The sequence below is a fragment of the Stenella coeruleoalba genome (assembly GCF_951394435.1).
Source record: "Stenella coeruleoalba genome assembly, chromosome: 4".
In the NCBI taxonomy this organism is placed as follows: domain Eukaryota; kingdom Metazoa; phylum Chordata; class Mammalia; order Artiodactyla; family Delphinidae; genus Stenella; species Stenella coeruleoalba.
Genome location: NC_137149.1, coordinates 131154199 through 131177298, shown reverse-complemented (window position 1 = coordinate 131177298; position 23100 = coordinate 131154199). Strand labels below are relative to the sequence as shown.

Sequence of the window (23100 nt, the reverse complement as noted above, 5' to 3'; positions counted from 1 at the left end):
TTTACGTCTTTATTGGAGTATAATTGCTTTACAATGGTGTGTTAGTTTCTGCTTTATAACAAAGTGAATCAGTTATTCATATACATATGTTCCCGTATCTCTTCCCTCCCTCCCACCCTCCATATCCCACCCCTCCAGGCGGTCACATAGCACCGAGCTGATCTCCCTGTGCTATGCGGCTGCTTCCCACTAGCCATCTACCTTACGTTTGTTAGTGTATATATATCCATGCCTCTCTCTCCCTTTGTCACAGCTTACCCTTCCCCCTCCGCATATCCTCAAGTCCGTTCTGCAGTAGGTCTGTGTCTTTATTCCTGTCTTAGCCGTAGGCTCTTCATGACATTTTTTTTTTCTTAAATTCCACATATATGTGTTAGCATACGGTACTTGTCTTTCTCTTTGTGACTTACTTCACTCTGTATGACAGACTCTAGGTCCATCCACCTCATTACAAATAGCTCAATTTTGTTTCTTTTTATGGCTGAGTAATATTCCATTGTATATTTGTGCCACATCTTCTTTATCCATTCATCTGATGATGGACACTTAGGTTGTTTCCATCTCCGGGCTATTGTAAATAGAGCTGCAATGAACATTTTGGTACATGACTCTTTTTGAATTACGGTTTTCTCAGGGTATATGCCCAGTAGTGGGATTGTTGGGTCATATGGTATATTCTTGACATAGCTCTGTGTTTAAAACTTTTATATTATATAGAGCTTCAGTTTTTGATGGACAGTATCCTTATACATTTTAATAAGAGAGAAGGAATATAGAAAAAATTGTAATAATTCTTCCCAGTTCTTCATTTTCTAAAATCATCTTTCCTTGTCTAGTAGTTTACATTTTTATGAGAATTTCTACGTAGATCTTATTATATTATACACTTCTAAATGTTGAATATTAATGAAAGCAGTCCCATCAGGAATTCTCAATGCTTCATTATTTCAGTTCAGAAAAGAGTTTGGAATTCAATCTTGTACAAAATGTTAGCCATAGGTAAAGTAATTGAACATTAATTTTTTAAACGTTAGCTTTTGTAACCTGGTTAGTCCCTGAGTTCTAGGCTGTTAATTTTCCTAATATGACACCTGGTACATGAGAATTAATAACAGTAAAATAACAATTTTTATAAAAGTATGAAGTAGAATACTCATAAAATTGCTTTTACTTAACCACACATTATATTATAAAATCTGCCCCCATCACTATCTATATTACTTTTTATAGTTTTGGATAAACATCATAAACACAATGTTCATTTCAGAATTGCAATCTAAATTTTAGATACGTAATTTCAAATATTGTATTCTTTGGAAATAAGTGATTTGGCCCTCATATGACAAAAATCATTTTGGTAAAATAAGACAGATTTTGAGCAAACAAGTTAATGATTTTAGTGAATTGAATTATGCACATGCATTTAGTTCCTTAGTAAATAACATTATAAGCCACTTGGATTTTTTTTTTCCTCATTAGGAAAGACTAAAATCTTCATTTTCTTTTTTTACATCAGCAAAACTTGAGTTGTAAGTATCAAGTATGGTACTAGAAATACTAACAGCATAAAAATGACTCTAGAGCAATTTTCAAACTCGAGTAGACATAAGAATTTCCCCAGTGTTTAGCTGCACAATGGATGATTCTTCCCTTGGTACCAATCCCAGGAAATAATGATTTTATCAAACTCCCAAAGTAGTTCTGAGGCAAGTAGGCCCTTGACCACATGATGAGAAAAGAATGAAGTTGCAATGGGGCAGTGTGGCTGTTGTTAAGTGCTGTAATGGAGTTGAGGACTTCTATAGAGGCACCCAGTATTTTGATCACTTGCAATTGTTTGATCTCTACCCAGAACTCATGATTACTGCGAGCATGTGCCCCAATAGACCTTGGATTGCTTCCGCAAGTGGTAGGAGACATACTTTGCTCTGTCTCCTATTTCCCTTCTGGTCAAGAATGGTCACAGGAGGATGCAGACATCAGGAAAGGGTGGGGGATTATATGCTTGCTGGTATTGCTTTCAACGAATGAGCAGAACTTCATTCTCTTCTTTGTTTCAGTATGTCCATGTATTCTAGTTTTCTAGCCATTTCTAAGATATTTTACAATGCCCACAGAAAAATGTGAATTTTAAGATAAACTTTCCACAGAGGGTTTTGCTAAAGGTATGTTCTTACTCAGTTATATTCTTATATTGTGACCTCATATGTAATTCTGCACATAATAAAACTGTTGAGAGACATTAGTGTCTTTCCGATAAACACTTGCCAGTATAATTAAGTTGCACGATTGCACTAAAGATTGAGAACATGGAGTGTATTTACTGTGTCCTTGGTTTATATACTTCAGTAATAGTGACAAAAACGCATTCGTTTTCGTGAAAGGAATTCAGAAAGAAAATTATAAACTATTTGGTCATTGCTCTCAAGCCATGATTAGCCATGGCTACTTAATCATGGCTCTTTTTTCCTACCATTGCCACCATCTTGTGTTTTGTAAAGAAGAGGTAGAGATGGGAAGTGAGGGAGACAAAGAAACAAGGGAATGCCAACACAGTTTTCTCCTGCTCAGAACTAGGACAGCAAAATTAGATTTGCCAGTGAAACTAAAGTCAATTCTCTTTTTAATCTGATCAACTGATCATGTGCTTCTGTCTACTGAAAAGCCCAAGGAAAGGACCGCAGTTTTATTTCATTTTCTCAATAACATTGCCTGCAGTGTGCTTTGATACCCAAACCAGAGTTGGCAGTAGATGATGGGGATTTAAGCCCGCCTCTGTGACCTACCATTGGTGTGACCTTGGGCAACTCTCTCAAACTTTCTAACTTGTGTCTTCTCAAGTATAAAATTTTGTTTTTGACTTATATTGAGTTAAAATACTTTTCTTAAAACTGTAACACTCTGAATAGCAAAAAACATATCGTAATATTCATGTGAATGTACTTTGTATATTATTACAATTGAATGGGATTTCAGTGTATGTTACTTTGAAATGTGGCACATTTACAATCAAGTGTTGTTACCTGATTAGTTGCGAGGCTCCCCTGTAGCTGCATTGAAGCCCCTCTGGCTTGGGTCAGCGAATTCTTTCCTGCTCGGGTTCCAGCTGCCAATAACGAAACTGAGTTTGGTGCGAGCAGGACAAGCTTTTATTCAATGGCTTGAATGGGAATGGAGAAGGAGAGCTCATGCTCTAAAGGCACCTTCTCCCCTTTAGAGAGAGGGGAGGGGAGTCAGGGAATTTTAAGGGGTAGGAGGCAGACAGGTCATCAGGGCTTTAGAAAAGGGGCCGAGATTTCCTGGGGGTAGCTGGGGGCCGCTGGGCACGCACAGGCTTCCAAGTTACTTCCGTGTGTAAACACGGCATCCATTGTGCCTGGCAGAGCACAAATCCCTCCTTTGGGCAGAGATTGTAGCATGGTAATGAAGCAAAGGTAACTTTCAGACACCTTCAGGTTCCATCTGTGCAGGCGCGGCCCTGTGGTCAAGTCAGAGCTGGTTCCGGGTGGTTGACCACTGTCTATCTCTCAAAGCATATGTCTCTCAACGTACAGCTGCAAAACCTCTCTGCCAGACACCAGGTACTTTTGAAACAAACACAGAGGTAAATCAGGGAAAGTGTCCTTTAGCTCTCAGGGGTTGGTATGGAAACAGGGAGATAAATCAAGGCTAGGAAAGCAGTGACTTTCAGCCTGCTTTGCCCACTATATTGAATCTAGCCAGTTCAGTCTGGTTTTGTCACTGGTCTTTGTGGCATCCTGTTGATAAAACACAGCTAGACTGTATGGTTAAAAACAGTTTCTGCGCTTGGGGGCTGGGCTGCTTAGCATGGGTGACAAAGCCACTTTTCAGTAAAAAACGTCAGGGACTTGTATCGAGGATGGAGGTGGGGATGGAACAATAAATATCCTTCTTCAATGCTTAAGTTGTTACGCAACTGAGAAATAAGACAAAAAGAATAAAGCAGAGGGGAAATCGAATGTTGTCTTTATTATTGATAAAATTTGCATTGGCTAATGTGGTGTATATCTAACTTGCTTTTGTCTAAGCCACAAAGAATGTAAGGATATCACTGCATGGAAAAAAAGTAACTTGTAGTCTCATGTTTCCAAGATATATTTTCTTAATTAGTAACCTAGTTAGGGTTAATGAAATGAGCATATTCTTTTCTACTCTTTCTTCTTTTACTCAAAGTAGATCCATAGTTCAGGCCTTTTCTTCAAAGCAAGTGGACAGTTAGAGATACTGCCCAAAGTTCTGCCACCTGGGAGAATTTCCTTTCACCATTCTCTTCCAGGGACGACCATGGGTTCCAGGGTTGTAATGCAGCAACCATTCACTTTGGCCTAGTGCCAATATATTTTCAGACCCAAGGCACGTAGTATTTGGTTTTGTTTACTATTTTGGGGTTTAACAGTTCCAGAGACATATTTTTTCCCTTCCTCCCAAAATGTCCTCATTCTCTGTAAGGATTCTGCCATTTGCTATGTATATGTATTGCCACATACATTCCAGGCTTTAAAAACCCACAGGATATCTCTGTGGGCCCACTGGAACCATGATTAGATACACCCCCAAGGCAAGAAGTTATTTATCATTACACCTGACTTCCATAAATTCCCTTTTACCAATGTGCTATTGGGCATTTTGGGTCCACGAAAATGGTGGTATACATGGCTGCAGGTCTCTGGGGAATGCTTGGGAGAAGATATGTTGTATACATGTTTAGCAGCACAGAAGAAGAAGAATCCTTTCTCAAAGGGACTTGGTCTTGCCTAAGTTAATGGGCTCTGAGTCTATAAGCCAGACAGGAGGCTGTGAATCTCCACTGTTGTAACTTAAGTCAGTTTCTGCACTCAAACCTAGAATTGTTTTGTTTATAAAGGTGAAATCGAACCTTCATAGGCTATGCAGATATTTCATTCCTAAGGACCCTCAGATCAATTAGTTACCATAACAGATCCCTGCAGTGAAAAACACTTTGATTACTTAAATTGCCTGTGATAATGAAGTGCTGCCATTTATCCTCTACCAACCCAGACTTCATTATTCCCCCACTGACATCAAAAAGTTCAATCTGGAGGTCCGGTTCTCATCATTGTCTCCAGGCTACAGAGGACAGACAGTACAGAGCTTCTCATGATTGAATTTCCTAATGCTTAGTGAAGGGGATGTCGGAATACTCTAGGGCAAGGGTCAGCAAACTATAGCCAACAAGCAGAATCCAGCTGGTGGCGCCTTTGTGTACAGCCTGTAAGCTAAGAATAGTTTTTACATTTTAAAGAGTTATAAGAAAAGAAAAAGAAGAGGAGGAGAAGAAAAAGAATGAAGAAAAGAAGGAAGGAAGAGAGGGAGAAAGATAAAGAGAGAGAAAAGGTGAGAGAAGAAAGAAAGAAAGGAAGGAAGAAAGAAAGAAAAGGGAGAAAAAAAAGAAAGGGACAAAGAAAGAAAGTGAAGATATCCTATGTGGCCCACAAAGCCTAAAGTATTTATTTTCTAGCCCTTTACAGAAAAAATTTGCCTCCTTGACCTCTTTTCACCATCATGGTAGGCAAGTTCTAGCATTGTAATCACATTGATTGTAGGCCATTACGGAGTCCAAGCTTTAATTATACATTCTGTCGACTGTTAATGCCACTCAGGTACTTGAGGTAACACATTACATTCTGACTCCTTTATGAGTATAACCATATTGACGAGTTCAGTTGGATTCAATCCTCTGTTTTGCCCTCCTTGGTCTAATAACTCTTAAAATCCATGCCATACATACTTTCCAGACTCATGCTGATATATATTGGCAAGGCCCTGTAATAATTTCTGTGTTTGAAATAGTTTCTCTAGAATATTCCTTTCACTTATGGGATCTAACTTTGGTTATTGATAATAAAGGCAATCAGTGAGGGATGCTGGCATGGTTACTGAGAAAAGTTGCCATAGCTTGTAAGGCAATTGCCTCCAGTGAGGTTCCTGAAAACTTTTAATTTTATTTTGTTTTTGTGTATTTGTTTTTACAAGGACTACAGGTTCACTTGGTTAAAAAAGATCCAGGGACATTTGGATCCATATCCAAATGGATCCAGGGACATTTGGATCCAGGGACATTTGGATCCATATCCAAATCCATATCTGTAATCCCTGTTGCCACCACAGACACTCTGTCGCCTAAAACTTTCCCCTCCATTGACACTCCATCCAATTGTACCATTATGTCATTATGGTGCTTCTGCATGCCATACACTGTCAGTGTACTGTTTCCCCTTGATGAGGGCTTGCTTGTGTTCTCCACAACTATGAGAGCAATCCAGTTCCAGAATCCATCTTATAGAGTCTGTTTCCTCTGGTCACTCCTAGTACCTGTAGCAAGAAACAGTGCCGCCATCAAAGATTTTTAACTGAAAAATTTTAATAAAGTGATTATTTATTAAGATGTGCAGGGCTGAAGAACCCAGAGAGGGCCAGTGAAGCATTTGAAGAATAAGCAGGAGTCCTTTACGCTGCCAGTGAGGGAAGTGGAGGAAAGATGGTTGCTAGAGATGCATGAAAATTGGAACCACGGAAGAAAGGCCACAGAAGAGCCACAAAAGAAAATGGCCACTGCTAAAATTAGAATGGGGGAGTGAGTGACAGGACCGATAAATAACCCTGTCATTCGTTTCTCTCACCTTCTGGTGTTCTGATGGTGCTTTCCATTGGAGTGGGCATGGGAGCCTGGGTGATGTAATCCATAGGGAAGAAATCAGTCTGGAGAGATCAAAAAAAAAATATTCAGGTCCTAAGGAGATCATTCTTTTTTTTTTCCAATATTTTTAAAAATAAATTTATTTATTTTCGGCTGCGTTGGGTCTTCGTTGCTGCATGCGGGCATTCTCCAGTTGCAGCGAGAGGGGCCCACTCATCTCTGCGGTGCGTGGGCCTCTCATTGCAGTGGCTCCTCTTGTTGCGGAGCACGGGCTCTAGGCGCACGGGCCTCAGTAGTTGTGGCACGTGGGCTCAGCAGCTGTGGCTCGCGGGCTCCAGAGTGCAGGCTCAGCAGTTGTGGTGCACGGGCCTAGTTGTTCTGCGGCATGGGGGATCCTCCTGGACCAGGGCTCGAACCCGTGACCCCTGTATTGGCAGGTGGATTTCTAACCACTGAGCCACCAGGGAAGTCCCAGGAGATCATTCTTGAGTGTGAATTGGAGAAATGAGAAGCACCTAAGATACTGTGAGGATACTACTCCCATATTTAATTGATTCTGATAATGTTTTTTTGTTTTAGGCTAGTCAAATCTCTGAAATCAGAATTCATCTTAAAATTTGTAATATGTCATAGTTTATTTGATCACAGTATTCTTTTCTTAGCCTGTCTTATGGTCAGTGTTGTCCAATTCAGTAATCTATAGTGGCAATAAAAGGAGGGAGAGGGTATGGACATTGCAGAAATAGAATTCCATAAATTTGAACTAAATAAGTTTGAAACATATTAAAACCTCCTTACAGATCTAGTATCTTTTATGTTTATAATTCTTTAAATGAACTATTAACAATTTGTATTAGTGATAAAAAGTGATAGAGGTGGGAGCTGAACATTTGTAGTTTATATATGAAGGGGTAGGAGGTCTTCGCAAAATAATCCTGTAACGATTAACGCCATGCTTTCTTTGCAGAAAAGAAGAAGAAAAATTATCTTTCAAGGTTCTGTGAAGCATAGAAGCATTTATTTGCATCTTAAAAGGAAAAAGAAAGGGGAAGGTCTGCATTTGTATAAAAATAATTTTTGCTGGTCGTTGTTCTTCACCATAGCTGAAAAGTGTAATCTTAAAATGTGTTGGTACCTTCCTGTATTTGAAAAGAAGAACTAAGTTAATTAACATATATGTTTATAGAGATTTCCCCTGAAGAAGACCCTAAGAAATGGACATGAGTACAAGCAGTTTATTTAAAGATGAGTCCATGATGCACTAGTCAGAGAATTGGGAATGTGAGACAAGAAAGGGAGAAAAACCGATACTGTGTATATTAATAAGCAGAATAATATGAGCAGTTATAATTCAATACTACTGGGAATCCTCTAATTACTGTGTAGAACAAACCTCAGAATTGTCCCACTGAGGGATGGGGAAGCTGACCTGTTTACACCTTGACTTCCATCCCTCATTGACTGAGGGTTGCCTCCCAGCCCTCCGCGCACTAAATCCCCAGCACTTCTGAGCTGCTAGGCAGGCACACGGGCTGAGGAAGCTCCCTCAGCTCCAGAGAAAGTCCTCAGGCAGCAGAGCAGAGGTTGGAAGTGGTCAGCGTGCTTAATAGCTGAGCATCAAGCTGAAGCTAGTGGGCCAGGAAGATGTGGGTTGTGTATCAGCAGTATCTGCTACACAGAGATATACAGAAAACACCTGGTACTTTTTGCCGCTATGAATAAGTGAAATTAATCAACTTTCCTGGAGTAGAAATATGAGTTACAGTGTATTTTGCTACCTTAATACCTTTGGAAATTTTCCTCAGTTTTGTTCCCCTGTTGTACTAGTTAGAGTACAAATTAGAGTATAAGACCAATTCAGTTATATTTACTATATAATTTGAGTAATGATATATATTTGTGTGTGATTAGATCAAGATTAATGTTCATGTTATCACTACTGAGTCCATTATGGCTATAACTCATTTCTTTGTAATTGTTTCTTCTGCACTTTGGTTACCAGTTAGAAAAATATAATATTGAAAACGTGCATCATGCCATCTTTCTCCATTATGCACAAACATGGGTAAGAGGTGGGATCTTACTCAAAAAGAAGAAAATCTGCCATTTTGAGCTGTGCATATATAATAGGAAGGATTTGGATGTATGGCCAGTCTCATTCTTTTGGCAATATGTAGTATAATTCATTCTCATAGCAAAAACAATTATTGATATCACTTATTAATACACATTTTCTTCAAGCTTGGAGATTTGTTCAGTATTTTGTAAGATAAATAAATAAGGCATCATTATGGAATCTGAAAGAACACTTTATAGTAGTTAGATCTATTTTGCTCCTACCATTGTAGTATAAGCTGTCCTTTATGTTGCTAGACTTGAGATTTACATTTTAAATAATAATTTATTTGCAGACCTTAATGGCATCTTCAATAGCAATTTCCCTTTATCTTGATGACGCTTTCCAGGAATGAACATTTTGTGCTTCTGTATTTCAGGTTCATCCTTTATTGTTTCATTTCATAGCCTATAAAATCTGGCCAACATTAATGACAGTAACCCTCCTTAAACAAGCAGAATAATGATTTAGGTTTGATTTAGTTTAAGTGTATTGCAAGGCCAGTAGGCTCCTCTTGAGAAATCATAGAGAACTGTTGTTGAGTCTACAATGTAACTGTTACTCAAGGACAAGCTGTTTTCTAGAATAAGGCCCCTTTATTAACTTTTTGTATTTTGACCCAACATGCTTTCATACAAAAAGATTGGAAGGTAACCTAAAGACCAATTACTGTCTTCATAACTGTGACAAGTTAATCAATGTGATCATTAGTAAAATAAAAATAACAAGGCCAACTCTATACAGTTTTATGAATATTAAATGAAGTAATGCATGTTAAATGCTTAGGAACATACCTGGTCCATGGAACATCTCAATAAATAATATTTGAGAAAATTAAAGAGTAAAAGCCTGAGATCATTTAACCCATAGAAAAGAAAGGGCTAACACTTAATGCTAGTCTTAGTTTCTGAAAACGGTCCAACAGAGTTTACTAAGTACAAGTCAAATATAAATTTTAAAGGAAGGCACAATTTCAGCACAAGAAAAAATGGCCATAGAGTATGCGAGAGACTTCCTGTCTAATTTTCTTGGGAAGTTTTGAAAGATAGGTTATGATTGTCTTTAGAATTGATTTCCTATGGTAGTGTGATATCCAACCATATAATGTGGCAGTATTCATTCTGTACTTCAATGCATCCTCATAGCCTAATGTATAATTTTATTGATTTAAGTTTTAGAGTCCGGAAGGAAGTTCTGTGAGTTCTTCATAGACAACGATACTCTTGGAGTATATGGTTTATTTTCTCTTTTTTCCCTGATGGGAAACCAGAGGAGCTTTCACATACTTTGCATACTTGATATTAACTCGTAGGCTGCTTCATAGAGACTAATCTAGTTCATATCACTGCAAAGAATCTATTTTAATCTTTTAGATAATGTTACTGTGTCCTCTACTGTTAAAGTTAAAAGTACAGACTGTAGGGTCAGACTGCCCGCATTGGAGTCCTAATTCCGGTACTGATTCAGTTTTCCCATCTGTAAAATAAGAGTAACATTTGTACCTTAAAAGGGTAAATTTTGAGAATTAAGTGAAATAATATGTATAAAACAACAAGAGTCCTAGTTTATTTTAAGCACTCAATAGTTTATTATTAGTTTTATATTTACCCGAATTATTTTATAACTAAACAGCAGTTTACTCTGGCTATATGCAATATAAGGAAAACTCTTCCTCTGCTGTTCCTCAAACATAAAAATACTGAATTATGACACTATGTTTGTGTGTGTTCAATAACTATTTAGTTAGCATTGAGGCTGGGTGAAACACTACATAGAGAATAGCAGAAGTATGCTGATGATTCCTACACAACTTGTGTACGATTCCCATATGTTTTCTGCCAGATATTTTTTCTCATTCTGTATATGTAAATCTATTTTTAAATTTTTGTTGAATATCTGTTCAAAAAATTGTGCTAGGCATTGTGTAGGAATCAGTGAGTTGAAAGAGGAAGCATCTTCCTTGGGGATACTATTTATATCATGAGAAAAGATATAGATAATTCAATAAAAATGCAAAAGCTCTCAAAATCATTGTGGTGTTAATTGCTACATCAGTGGTATAGAAAATACATGCTCTATATCCAGAGTGAGAAAGATAAGTGTGGAATATAAGAGTTTTGGTGTTTTGTTCTTTGTACTCATGATAATACCTTACAAACTAAATTGTTAAGAATGATTGCTTTGTTTTATACAGTAATACAATTTTACAACAAAAATATAAGCTATATGGAAGAGTCAGAAAAAGGAAATCATACCTCTCTCAAAATTTTATCTCTCACATACAACTGTTGCTAACAGTCAATGGAATTATGGTGTATTTTGAGTAGATGGGCAGGATTATTTAAAAGTGAGAAATACTCTGTGTTCTTTTTTAAATAAAATAATTTATTTTAAAGTAATATAAAGTAAAACCAAAGGAGGTTCATTTTCACATAAAAATTTTTTACTCGGAATACTTTCCAAGTTTATTATTGCTTAAGAAAAATGATGAAACAAAAAATAGTAGAAGAATTGAGTCACTTTTTATTCAAATTTAGGCAGTGTTAAATAGCTGAATTCTATGAAAGATGATGTTAGTGTTTTATACTTTCTCCTCCACAAATACTCAGTTTTCCCATTCTATGGATACTTTCATTTCATCAAGATTTTTAACATTTGCATTTTGTAGTGCCATCATAATCCCCTTGATACTTAGTCTTTGATCCGTATGTAGATGTATTCAACTTACCATGTGTTCTTTTTTCCAAAGTTTTTACATTTTCATTTTGCTTACTTTGGTTCTTCTATTTGCTGACTGGGTTTTTTTCTTTATTTAAATTTGGATTATAGTTACACAGGCATATTGAACAATGATAAAACACCTATAATGAAAAGCAGCAGTTCTCTGCTCTCTCCCTCCCCAAACACAATTCAATTCCCTATGGGAACCTTAAGAACCTCATTATTTCAAATTATCTTGTTGTTGTTGTTCTATTTCATGTTTCTGAAAGACACATTTATACTACTATTTCTTGATTTACTAATTCTAACATTACCTATTGTTTTCTGAAATATGCTGGATAAGGATTTCAATCTATTAGTCTATCAGACTCTTTCCTTATTCTCTAGTATATTTAAATCTCAACTTGTAGTTAAATCATTAGTCGTATTTTACATTATTATGATTGTCTTAGTCCATTTAGGCTGCTTTAACAGGATACCATAGACTTGGTGGCCTAAACAATAAAATATTTATTTCTCACAGTTCTGGAAGCTGAGGTCATGGTGCCAGCAGGTCAAATTCTGGTGTGGTCCCCCTTTGGGGTTGCAGATTGCTGACTTCTTTCTGTGACCTCACATAGCAGGAAGTGCAAGGGACCTCTCTGGAGCCTCTTTTATAGGGGCACTAATTCCATTCACGAGGGCTCCACCTTTCTGACCTCATCACCTCACATTGGCCCACCTCCTAATACCATCACACTAGAGGTTATGATTTCAACATATGGGATTTTGGGGAGGACATAAATATCCGGTCCATACAATGATTATGTACACATTTGCACTGTTGATCCAAATAGTATATAATGATCCTGCTTTCTTTTTTGTTTTGTTTTGCTTTGTTTTTCTGCAATTAATTTTTCTTCTTTCTTTTGTATTTTACATGTAAAAGATTATAATGTACCTATCTTTAATTTTTTTCAAAATGTCCAGTCAGAACTGTCAAACTTCTGTTAGCATTTTTTCTCAAATTTTCAAATATATGATACAATCTTATGATCGTTTTATTTTCTTTGGATCTCCCTCCCAAAATGCTCCATTCATCTATTATAAGTCCCTTTGCCTCTTGAATAGCTACCATCCTGAAACTTCCTTTTTCTTTTGATACTTTAATTTACTTTTTAATTGCCATATAATTTACATGCACAATCTAAGATATACAGATGAACAGATTTATATATATGTATACTTTGTGTAACAACCACTCAGATCAAGATATAGAACATTTTCAGAACCTCAGCAGGCTCCCTTTTATCTGCTTCCATTCATTAATCTCACTCCCAAATATTCTGATCTGTATCGCCATGAATTTTTTTTCTATTTTTGAACTTTTAATAAATACAATCCTTCAGTATATACTTTTTCTTCTTTCAGTCAACATTATATCTTTGGATTCATCCATGTTGCATGTAGCAGTGGTTCATTCTTTTTTATTGCTGTGCAATATTCTGTAGTATGAATACACTATAAAATTATTTTTGTAAGAGCTATTTTATAATTTATTATAATATGCCTTTGAAATTGCTCTGAAAAAATCTACCAACCCAATATTGTTCTCCTCTTGAATGACTTGCTTTTCTTTCCTAGATATATGAAGAGGTTTTATAATAATCGTTAAACCAAGTGAAATTTAATCAAGATGTTTTCTCTAACAGTTTTTCCATAGAATTGGTTCATTTTTCTTCCATATTTTAAGGATTTTAAAAATTATATTTTAAAACTTTTAATGCATCTTTTGTTTTCTTCTACTTCAGGTTTTGGGATTATCTTTATATTGAATCTTTTCCTTTTTTGGCTCTTCCCCATATATATCAGATTTTTCACCAATTGCTTTAATTTTATTCTCTCTTTTTGTGTTTACTATGAAAATATGAAGCTTTACTTTGAGGCCAGAAATGAAAATATTATCTGTGTCTAAGCTAGTCATTGATTTTTCTAATTTATTATCTGGGCAGTGGTATTGCTTTGGCTCTCCTTTTTATCTATTTGTTATACCCTTTCAAATGATTCTTTTAAAAATATCAAATCAGTATGTCTTTAAACTTTGGTTTTATTTAATCAGTGGTTTTTTAATACTGTGAGGGACTTTTCTTGTGTTTCTCTTCCCTGCTTATGATTCCTGCTAGTCTTTTCATGCTGTGTTACTTTCATTATTATGATGATCATATATATTATTATTGTTAATATTGTTGTCATTGTCTCTTTCAATAACTATGAATTTGTATTGCTAATCCTTTCATCTTGCTCACGATTCTCTTAGCTCAGTCTAGGCTTTCTATTTGCTTAATATTGTGTGGGTAAATTATTCCTTAAATTCCCCTCCCTAATTGCTACTTTTTATTTTCCCTCCAAGCTATAGTTTGAGAGACAAAATCTACATTCCAGTCAGTTTTTATGGCCTGAGAGAAAAGAGGAGAAGAAGATCTGTCAGTGTGACTCTCAAGTTGGAGGTGGTGGATTGTAGTCACTAATGAGACCCTGTCTGCAAGGCCCCTCTCCAATGCCCAGGGATGCTCTTGAGTTCCTGTGCAATTTGACTGGCTTTACTGACTCAGCTTTGAGCCTTGACTTGTTTAGGATTCAGCCTTTCCTGCTTCTGCAGACACCCTCAATCAGTTTCCAGCGGGGGAAGAGATTCATGACCACCCTGGTGGTTTGGGTGGTTTAAAAGTTTTTTCATCAGTGCTGGTTTAGGGTGTGAGATAGGTTTACGATTAGTACTGCCTCACCAGAACCTCTGATTTATTTCATCCACAACATTTTAGTTTATGGCATGAGATAATACCCCCTTTATTTGGTTTTTGCTATTGAATTTTTTTCTTTTAAAAAATTTTTATCTTGTTGGTTTTCTGGCCATGGAGTTATGTACTCTGTCTTGATGTACCCATCTTTACCTAGAAGAAGGATTTTAAAGTCCTTTAATGTAAATTGTCTTATTTCTTCTCAGAATAATCCGATTCATTAGGTAGGGCTTATTTTTTTTTTAAACCTTCATTTAGTTGGTGAAGAAACATGGCTGAAAGGAATTAAGTACCATAATCTAGGTAAAATTTTGTGGTTACTGGCAGAGCCATGCCTAGTAGCCCAGCATCCCTAATCCCACAGAATATTCTTTCCATTCTATCTCAAGGCCTCTCATTTATTTCTATTGAGCTTCCGAGATTAACATTTGTGCAGTGAGTACAGTGTACCCTTGCACAGAGCATGAACTCTGTGTTGCATCTGAAGGATTACTTTACTCCCATAGGATTCTGATGGGGATAATATGAATTATATTCTTGGTCTCTGGTATAAGCAAATTAATTTATTCCCTAAAGAGTACATTTAATTCTTTGAAAAATAATAATACAACCTGCTGTTAGCATGTCAAATATAAGAAAATTAATTTATTATTTTCTCCTTTCCAGAAAATGCAAAAGACATCATCATGATATATGAAGAAGATGCTGAAGAATGGGCTTTGTACTTGAGAGAAGTTTTTTCACATGTTGTGAAAAGGGAAGCAATCCTGTTATATCACTTGGAGAACTATTCTCTTCGGGATTTGGAATTGCTAAGTTTAAACTCTTACAAGTGTAAACTTTTGATATTATCAAATAGCCTGCTTCAAAACCTATCTTCAAAGAAATGTCAGTTTCTAGAAAACGTACTGCGTTCACCAGAAAGTGTGGTTACTCTGCTGTGTGGGCTGAAGAGTTCAGATCATCTTTACAAATTATTAAATATCTCTGGAGGCAGATGGGAGATCTCAACTGAGCAGGAGCCTGAAGACTACATCTCTGTAATCAAGAGTATCATATTCACAGGTAGTGTTGCCAAACCTTATTTGTTTGTTTTTATTTACTTATTTTTATCATAAAAAATCTGAAGTTTTTTTGAATCAATGAATATCTGATGTTGGGATGAAGAAAAATGAAAGCCAACTTTATTTAATGGTATGTTACACTTTCCTCAAAATGCATGAAGGTTCTTAATTTTTAGCTTTATTCCAGTCAAGGCTTATCTGTTCAAAAAATGGTTTAAAATTATATTTCTTAGGGCAGCCCGTATGAGATCATACTTGGTAGAACAAATATGGTGTGCTAGGTTATATGTCAGTTTGGTTCTGGAAGCTGATTTCTTAGTTAAGTAGTGAGGCTGGAGTTAATGTTGTCTACCCTAGTATTGGTGCCATTCAGCAGCAGTCCAGGGTTTGAAGGTCTGAGTTATTATAGAACTGTAGAATTTCCCTTGTGCTGATAATTGTATGATATCATTACTGTGGTATGATATACTGTTATTTTCATTAATTTTAAATGACAAATTTAGTTTTAATCATTGAAGCATTGCGTTAAAGGGCGGAACACAGGGACCTGTTCATTAATTAATTACAGTTTCATGTAATAGTCAAAACTCTGAAGCTTCCTAGTGTTGAAGCTTCTCCCTCCCCCAGGGCTTCAGCCTTGGTGTGGGAGGGGTGCTGTGCTCAGCTGCTTGCCTGGTTTTCTCACCTTGCCTCTTGCCTTTAACTTCCAGTGGTTTCCTCTCCCACAGAAAAGAGGTGGGGTTCTTATCTTCTCCTGGCCGCATCACATATTAAGTGCTGGCTCTTTTTCTTGGAGCATGTTTCTGGGCTCTGTGGAGATCCCCTCATTCCCAGGGGGTGTCTCACCTGCAGTTCCTCAATGAGATAAATGTTTCCTCTCTTCTAAGTTCCTAGTTGTGGTGGTCCACCCCATATAGAGCCTTAATATTAATTTCTACAGCTTCTTTATATGTCTCTTTTGGTCAAAGTCACTGAGATATCTCCCCGCTGGCCCTTTCTCACACCTGGCCTACATCTGTCTGTAAAATCATTTGTTTTTCTTCTGCTGTGACAAACTCTGGGCACACAAGCCATTCCCAATAGAGCCACCACCATCCTGCCCTCAGAGCAGCAATGCACCACAGCCTCTTACCTTTAGTCATTTCCAAGCATGGGTGTAGCCTGAGTCTTGGTGTCCTGTAAAGCCAGAGAACACCTGTCAGTCCCAAAGGCTCTGCTAGAAACCCTTGTCCCTCTGCTTGAGGATGATGATATCCCTCAGTCTTCCCTGTGGAGGATGGTGGGACTCACAGCACATCAGCAACTCTTTAAAAAATCCTCTCCCTATTCTCCAGCATTCCAGCCTCTTCAAAATCAATACTTCTTAAGCCTTGTTTTGGTTCTCTATTGTTGCATAACAAGTTACCTTAAACTTTAGCAACTTCAGACAATGATGCTATCACAGTGTCTATGGCTGAGGAATCTAGGAGCAGCTTAGCTGGGAGGTTCTGGATCAGGATATCTCCAGAGGTCGAAGTCAAGCTGTCTGGAGCTATAATCCCGTGAAACTTCCAGTGATCACTTGGGGAGGATTTGCTTCCAACAGGAGCTTACATTGTTGTCAAGTTTGTTATTGTTTTTTAACCAACTCTTGGATGGAAGTCACCTCTAGTAGATTCCCGAGGAAAAGCAATGTTTCTGAAATCTTGCATCTTCCAGAGTGTTTGTCTCTTGTCTTATACTTGAAGTGCAGTTTGACCATGTTGCTCTTCTTTCTTCTAGCGTTGTAGAATTTAGGGAATTCTTATTTGCCTGGCAGACTAAAGGATTCTTCATTTATATGTGAAGTCTAGTGACTTCACTAGAGTGTTATCCTTGTGCTGACTGTTTGGGACCGTTTTGCCCAGGGATGTGGTTACTTTTTGTCTTTATTTTCCTTTCTTTTGTGGGGGGGGGGGGGTCTTTTCCCCAAGATGTAGATTCAATATTCTTTTATTGCAGGAACAATTTCTTGATTCATATCATTAAATGTTTGCTCTATCTTATTATTATGGTTTTCTTTTTCAGGGATTCCTTTTATATGTATGTTGGATTTATTTTTGTCTGTGATATGCTCTACAATTTCTCTCTAATTCTTTTTGATTCTTTATCAGTATCCATTTATTTAGCTTGTATTTATCATTTCAATCCTTGCTACTTTCTTGTGCTTTCAGTACTCTCTCTTCCCCTGTATTATTTCAAATTTATCCTTCATATTTATGTTGCTTTTACTTTTTTTGTTGTAACATTTGGTTGAGCCCTGGAAGCTTACAGTGCATTTCTTGTTCTTATCTTACCAACCTCACCCTGACACCCTGTATTTCTGCACTACATAATTGCTTCAAAAAGGTGATTGCAATTCATTACATTTTAAAACTTCACCGTGAAATGTTTGGTCACAATTTTCCACTTCTTTTATGGCAATATGTTTTTAGTATGTGATTCTTTATGTGTAATTGGCTTTCTCTCTTTCTCTCTTGTAGCATCTTTATATAGATCCTGTGCTGGTCCAGTTTTTCTTTTGTATCACTGAACAAAGTGAGTTTTTCTTGGTCTATCTAAGGGAGATAGAAAATGTGGGCTTTGTTGTTTGTTCTTTTTTTTTTCTCCCCCCCTACAATGAAAGACTTTACTTCTCTGTTTGTTTTCACAGATATAGACTACTTTCTACACATATGTCTTTTCTATATAGTTCCTCATTTAGCCTCTCTTTTTCTGCTTTTTGGAACCAAACCACTTCCATAGATGCTTCTACCTGAAACTATTGCATCATTTCTACAATATAAAAAGGCATGGACCCTAGCCTTAGTGAAAGCTATGTTTGTTAGTTCTTTTTGAAATCTGATTTTGGAACCATTCTTTTGACCTGGAGGTCTAAGAGTTCACTGTTTACCACTTTCAATAAATAGGACATTTGCATAATTGTTTCTCATTCTCTATGTTTTGGGATGATTTGCAGGAATAAAAAAGGGGAAATGTTGACTCTACACTATAATTTTCAAACTGGCAGTCGTCTAGTTTCCAATCATCTCTGTTATTTTTTATTTTTGTTTAGTATTCCACAGTACATTGAGTTAGTTTTTTTGGTTACAAATGAAAAATGTTACAATTGGAAATTATAGACAATTTATTACAGTAAAATGCACATAAGGTACAAGTAATTTCATGTTAATTGTCTCCCCTGAAACAGAGAAGCACTAAAAATTTGTGGCAAAATTTTGAGTGATTCTCCACACCCATCATTTTTATTTCCTTGAAGAATTCAAATTTTATTGGCCATTTAAATTATGTTATCACTATTGTGTAAAAATATTGAGGAAGTACATTTTATCTTCAAATTGTGTACCTATTGATATTTGATAGGAGAAAATCTTATACTTTCTGAACAACATAGGACTACATATGAAGACACTATTAGCGCTCATCTTCCCATATTCAATTTTTAGACTCTGATTTCTTATAATAACTTAGATGTACCTACAAAGTAGAAAATATAACAGTGTTGTGTGGAAAAAAAATTCAAAGATGATAAATTTGTCTGAGCTACAAGCATACAACCAAAATGTAGACCTATAAGCAATTTGTAAGCCATGCATAAAATAACTTTTATGTGTGGGTTGTGTCCCTTGACAAAATTGGTATTAATTGCTGTGGTCTATGCAATAATAATTTGTTTTCATAAACAGCTTAAATGTGCTACATTACTTTATGTTTCAAATTGCAATTTGTGTTGAATACATTAAGTCTGGGTTTTTAAAATAATGGGTGAATTAGTATGAAAGATGTGAAATTCAATTTTTGTCCTTTTTCTACTTCCCCTCTATCCCACAGAGAAATTATTCAAGGAAGAAAGGAAACTTATTATTCAGGAGCATTATATGATAAAGAGAATAATAAGTAGGGATCTTCCCGCACCAGGGCTCAAACCCATGTCCCTTGCATTGGCAGGTGGATTCTTTTTTTTTTTTTTTTTTTTTGCGGTACACGGGCCTCTCACTGTTGTGGCCTCTCCTGTTGTGGAGCACAGGCTCCGGATGCACAGGCTCAGCAGCCATGGCTCACGGGCCCAGCCGCTCCGCAGCATGTGGGATCTTCCTGGACCGGGACACGAACCTGTGTGCCCTGCATTGGCAGGCAGACTCTCAACTTCGCCACCAGGGAAGCCCTGGCAGGTGGATTCTTAACCACTGCACCTCCAGGGAAGTCCCAGGCCATTTCTGTCATTACCATTAGTATAGGCATGTGCTGTACACTAGGGTAATTGCGTCACCTCCCATTGAACACAACCTCCCATTTCTGCCTTAATACCATTGTTCTTATGCTGCCTTCTTTATGTGGAGTACCTTTACCCATATTTTTAATTGAAATCCTGGCCATCCTTCAAGGTCAGTTGAAAATCTGCTTTATCAATGAATTCATCTCAGATCCTTTCTGCTTGAAAATATTCTCCTCATCTCTAATTCTATTAACCTTTTATTATTGCTTACTTATGACTCTCCTTATATCCTTTGTAATTATTTTTGACAATTTCTTTTCTCCTCATTACTTCTGTTTCAAAATTTAATGCTGGTAACTTTCTTTCTAAAATATTTCAGCACTTTAAACATCCAAAAACTAACAGAAGAGTACAAATTATGCTTTTAAGTGCAGATTTATAAATGTTTGCTGGTGCAGTTGGGTTTTCACTTTGTTGATGATGCAAAGGTTTACTGTGGTATTCTTGTCAAGATTACATGATCTGAAATTTGGGAGGGCTCAAGATAGCAGTGTAGGAATATCTAAACTCATATTTCCCAGGAACCCAACAAATCTACAACTATATATGGAATAATTCCATAAGAAAAGGACTTGAAAACTGGATGAACAGAGACTCTACAACAAAGGGCAAAAGGCCAGTACACTTGGCTCAACAGGGAATATGTCCAAGAAAACTATTGAACTGTAGGAAACAGAAAACCCACTCATAAAGGGCTCCCAAACAATGCACTCGACATGAAAACCAGTGCAAAAATACCAGATTGAAAAGCTCACTTACTAATGGAGAGGCCATGAGTGGAGTGGAGAGTGTACCCACTTACTAATCTTAAAGCATCTGAAGCATGTGCCAGAGAGGCAGGAACCAGTTCGGATGCTCCACAGAGACTAAGACACTGGCAGGAGCCTTTTTTTTTTTTTTTTTTTTTTTTTTTTTATCTCAGGCTACCTTTCTAAAGCTGGCACTGGTAGGTGCCAGTTTTGAGTTCTCCTGACCTGTTACCACCAGTGGGCACACGCTGCTGAGAGCCACACCTACCCCTGTGCCTCAACTAGATCTTAAAGCCAGGCCAGGGCTAGCCCTGCCCACCAGTGTGCTGTAGCAGTGTGGCTCTGCCACAACAAGAAGGTACACAAAACCCACAAGGGGGCATCCCTTGAGCACCTGGCTCTCCTGGCAAAAAAAGACTATGTCTAAGCCCCACAGGATGTCTTCTCAGTAAGGCCACTCCTTCTAGACTGGGAGAGATAGCTAATTTACCTACCACATAGAAACACAGAGAATTAGGCAAAATGAGGAAAAAGAGGAGTATGTTCCAATCAAAAGGATGAGACAAACTTCAAAAAAAGATCTGAATGAGTTGAAGATAAGCTATATTTGATAATGAGCTCAAAGTTATGGTCATAAAGATGCTTACTGAACTCAGGGGAAGATAGGATGAACACACTGAGAACTTCAACAAAGAAAGAGAAAATACAAGAAAATACCAAACAGAAGTTATAACTGAACTGAAAAATAAACTGGAAGGGTTCAACAGTAGACTGGATGAGGTAGAAGAATGAATGAGCGAGCTGGAAGACAAAACAATGACACTCACCCAGGTAGGGCAGCAAAATGAAAAAAGAATTTTAAAAAGTGAAGGTACCTTAAGGGACCTTTGGGACAACATCAAGAAGATTAATATTGATATTTGCATTATAGGAAACCCAGAAGGAGAAGAGAGAGAGAAAGGGCCCAAAAATTTATTTGAAGAAATGGTGGCTGAAACACTTCCCTAATTTGGAGAAGGAAACAGACAACCAGGCCCAGGAAATCCAGAGAGTTTCAAATAAGGGAAATACAAAGGAATTCATACCAAAAGACACATTATAATTAAAATGGTAAAAATTAAGGATAAAGAGAGAATTCTAAAGGCAGCAAGAGTAAAACAACTTGTTTCATACAAGGGAATCCCATAAGGCTATCAGCAGACTTTTCAGCACAAACTTTACAGGACAGAAGGGAGAATGGCATGACATTCAAAGTGCTGAAAGGAAAACACTTCCATCCAGGAATTCTCTGCCTAGCAACATTATCATTAAGTGTGTGTTGGGGGAGTGGATAAAGAGATAAAGCTTTAGAATATGTTCAAGTTGCAGTTGCTAGCAACTTAAAAAGGCAACTGCTTACTTTGAATTTTACATGTGAACCTCACAGTAATAGCAAGGAAAAAACAGTAAGTACACAAAAGAAATGACAAATGAATCTAAGCGTAACACTAAAGAAAACTACCAAACACAAGGAAAGAGAGAAAGAGGAGAAGAAAGGAAGTTAGAGGAACTACACAAACATACAGAAAACAGTGAACAAAATGGCAATAAGTACATGCCTATCAATAATTATTTTAAATGTAAATAGACTAAATTTGCCAATCAAAGACATAGAGTGCTTGAATGGATATAAAAACAAGATTCACCTATATGTTGCCTACAAGAGGCTCACTTCAGAAGAAAGGACACATACTAAAAGTGAAGGAATGGAATGAGATAATCCATGCAAATGGAAATGAAAAGAAAGCTGCAGTAGCTATATTCATATCAGACAAAATAGACTTTAAAACAAAGACTGCGATATAAGATAAAGAAGGGCATTGCGTAATGCTAAAGGCGTCAATCCAGCAAGAAGATATAAATTTGTAAATGTATATTCATCCAACAGAGGAGTAACAAGATATATAAAGCAAATATTAATGGACTTAAAGAGAGAAATTGAAAGAAATACAGTAACAGTAGGGGACTTTCACACTGCACTTACATCAATGGATACATCATCTAGACAGAAAAAGAAATAAGGAAACACTTTCCTTAAATGACCCATTAGACCAGATTGACTTAATAGATATATATTGAACATTCCATTCAAAAGCAGCAGAATTAACATTTCTTTTTAAGAGCACATGGAACATTCTCCAGGATGGATTATATGTTAGGTCACAAAATAAGTTTCAGTAAGTTCAAGAAGAATGAAACCATATCAAGCAGCTTCTCCAACCATAATAGTATGAAACTAGAAATCAATCACAAGAAGAAAAAAATGAGAAAAAAAAAACCCAAAACCTGGAGATTAAACAACATACTATTGAACAACCAATGGGTCATCAAAGAAATCAAAGGAGAAATAAAAAATACCTAGAGATAAATGAAAACAGAAATAGAATGTGTCAAAATCTGTGGGATACAGCAAAAATGCTCCTAAGAAGGAAGTTTATAGCAATATAGGCCTACATTAGGAAACAAGAAAAATACCCAATAAACAAGCTAACTTTACACCTAAAAGGAACTAGAAAAGAGGAACAAATAAAGCCCAAAATTAGTAAAGGGAAGGCAATAATAAATATCAGAGAAATATATTAGAGACAGAAAACAATAGAAAAGATCAATGAAACTAAGAACTGTTCTTTGAAACAATAAAATCAAAAAATTTTAGGTAGA

At 36.7% G+C, this 23100-nt stretch overlaps 1 protein-coding gene across 12 annotated transcripts in view; it reads left to right on the top strand.

The window, feature by feature from the left end:
* Nucleotides 1-23100, top strand: part of BANK1 (B cell scaffold protein with ankyrin repeats 1) — a 417427-nt gene that overhangs the window by 124824 nt on the left and 269503 nt on the right. For 11 of the 12 annotated variants that reach the window (XM_079920999.1, XM_079920998.1, XM_079920995.1 and 8 more), the window contains one exon: nucleotides 14960-15358. In XM_079920999.1, coding sequence (XP_079777125.1) covers nucleotides 14980-15358 — 379 coding nt within the window. In that variant the 5' untranslated portion in view covers nucleotides 14960-14979. Of the gene's footprint in view, nucleotides 1-7689; nucleotides 7732-14959; nucleotides 15359-23100 lie in introns of those variants that run through there. The other variant, XM_079920990.1, reaches the window with a different exon arrangement.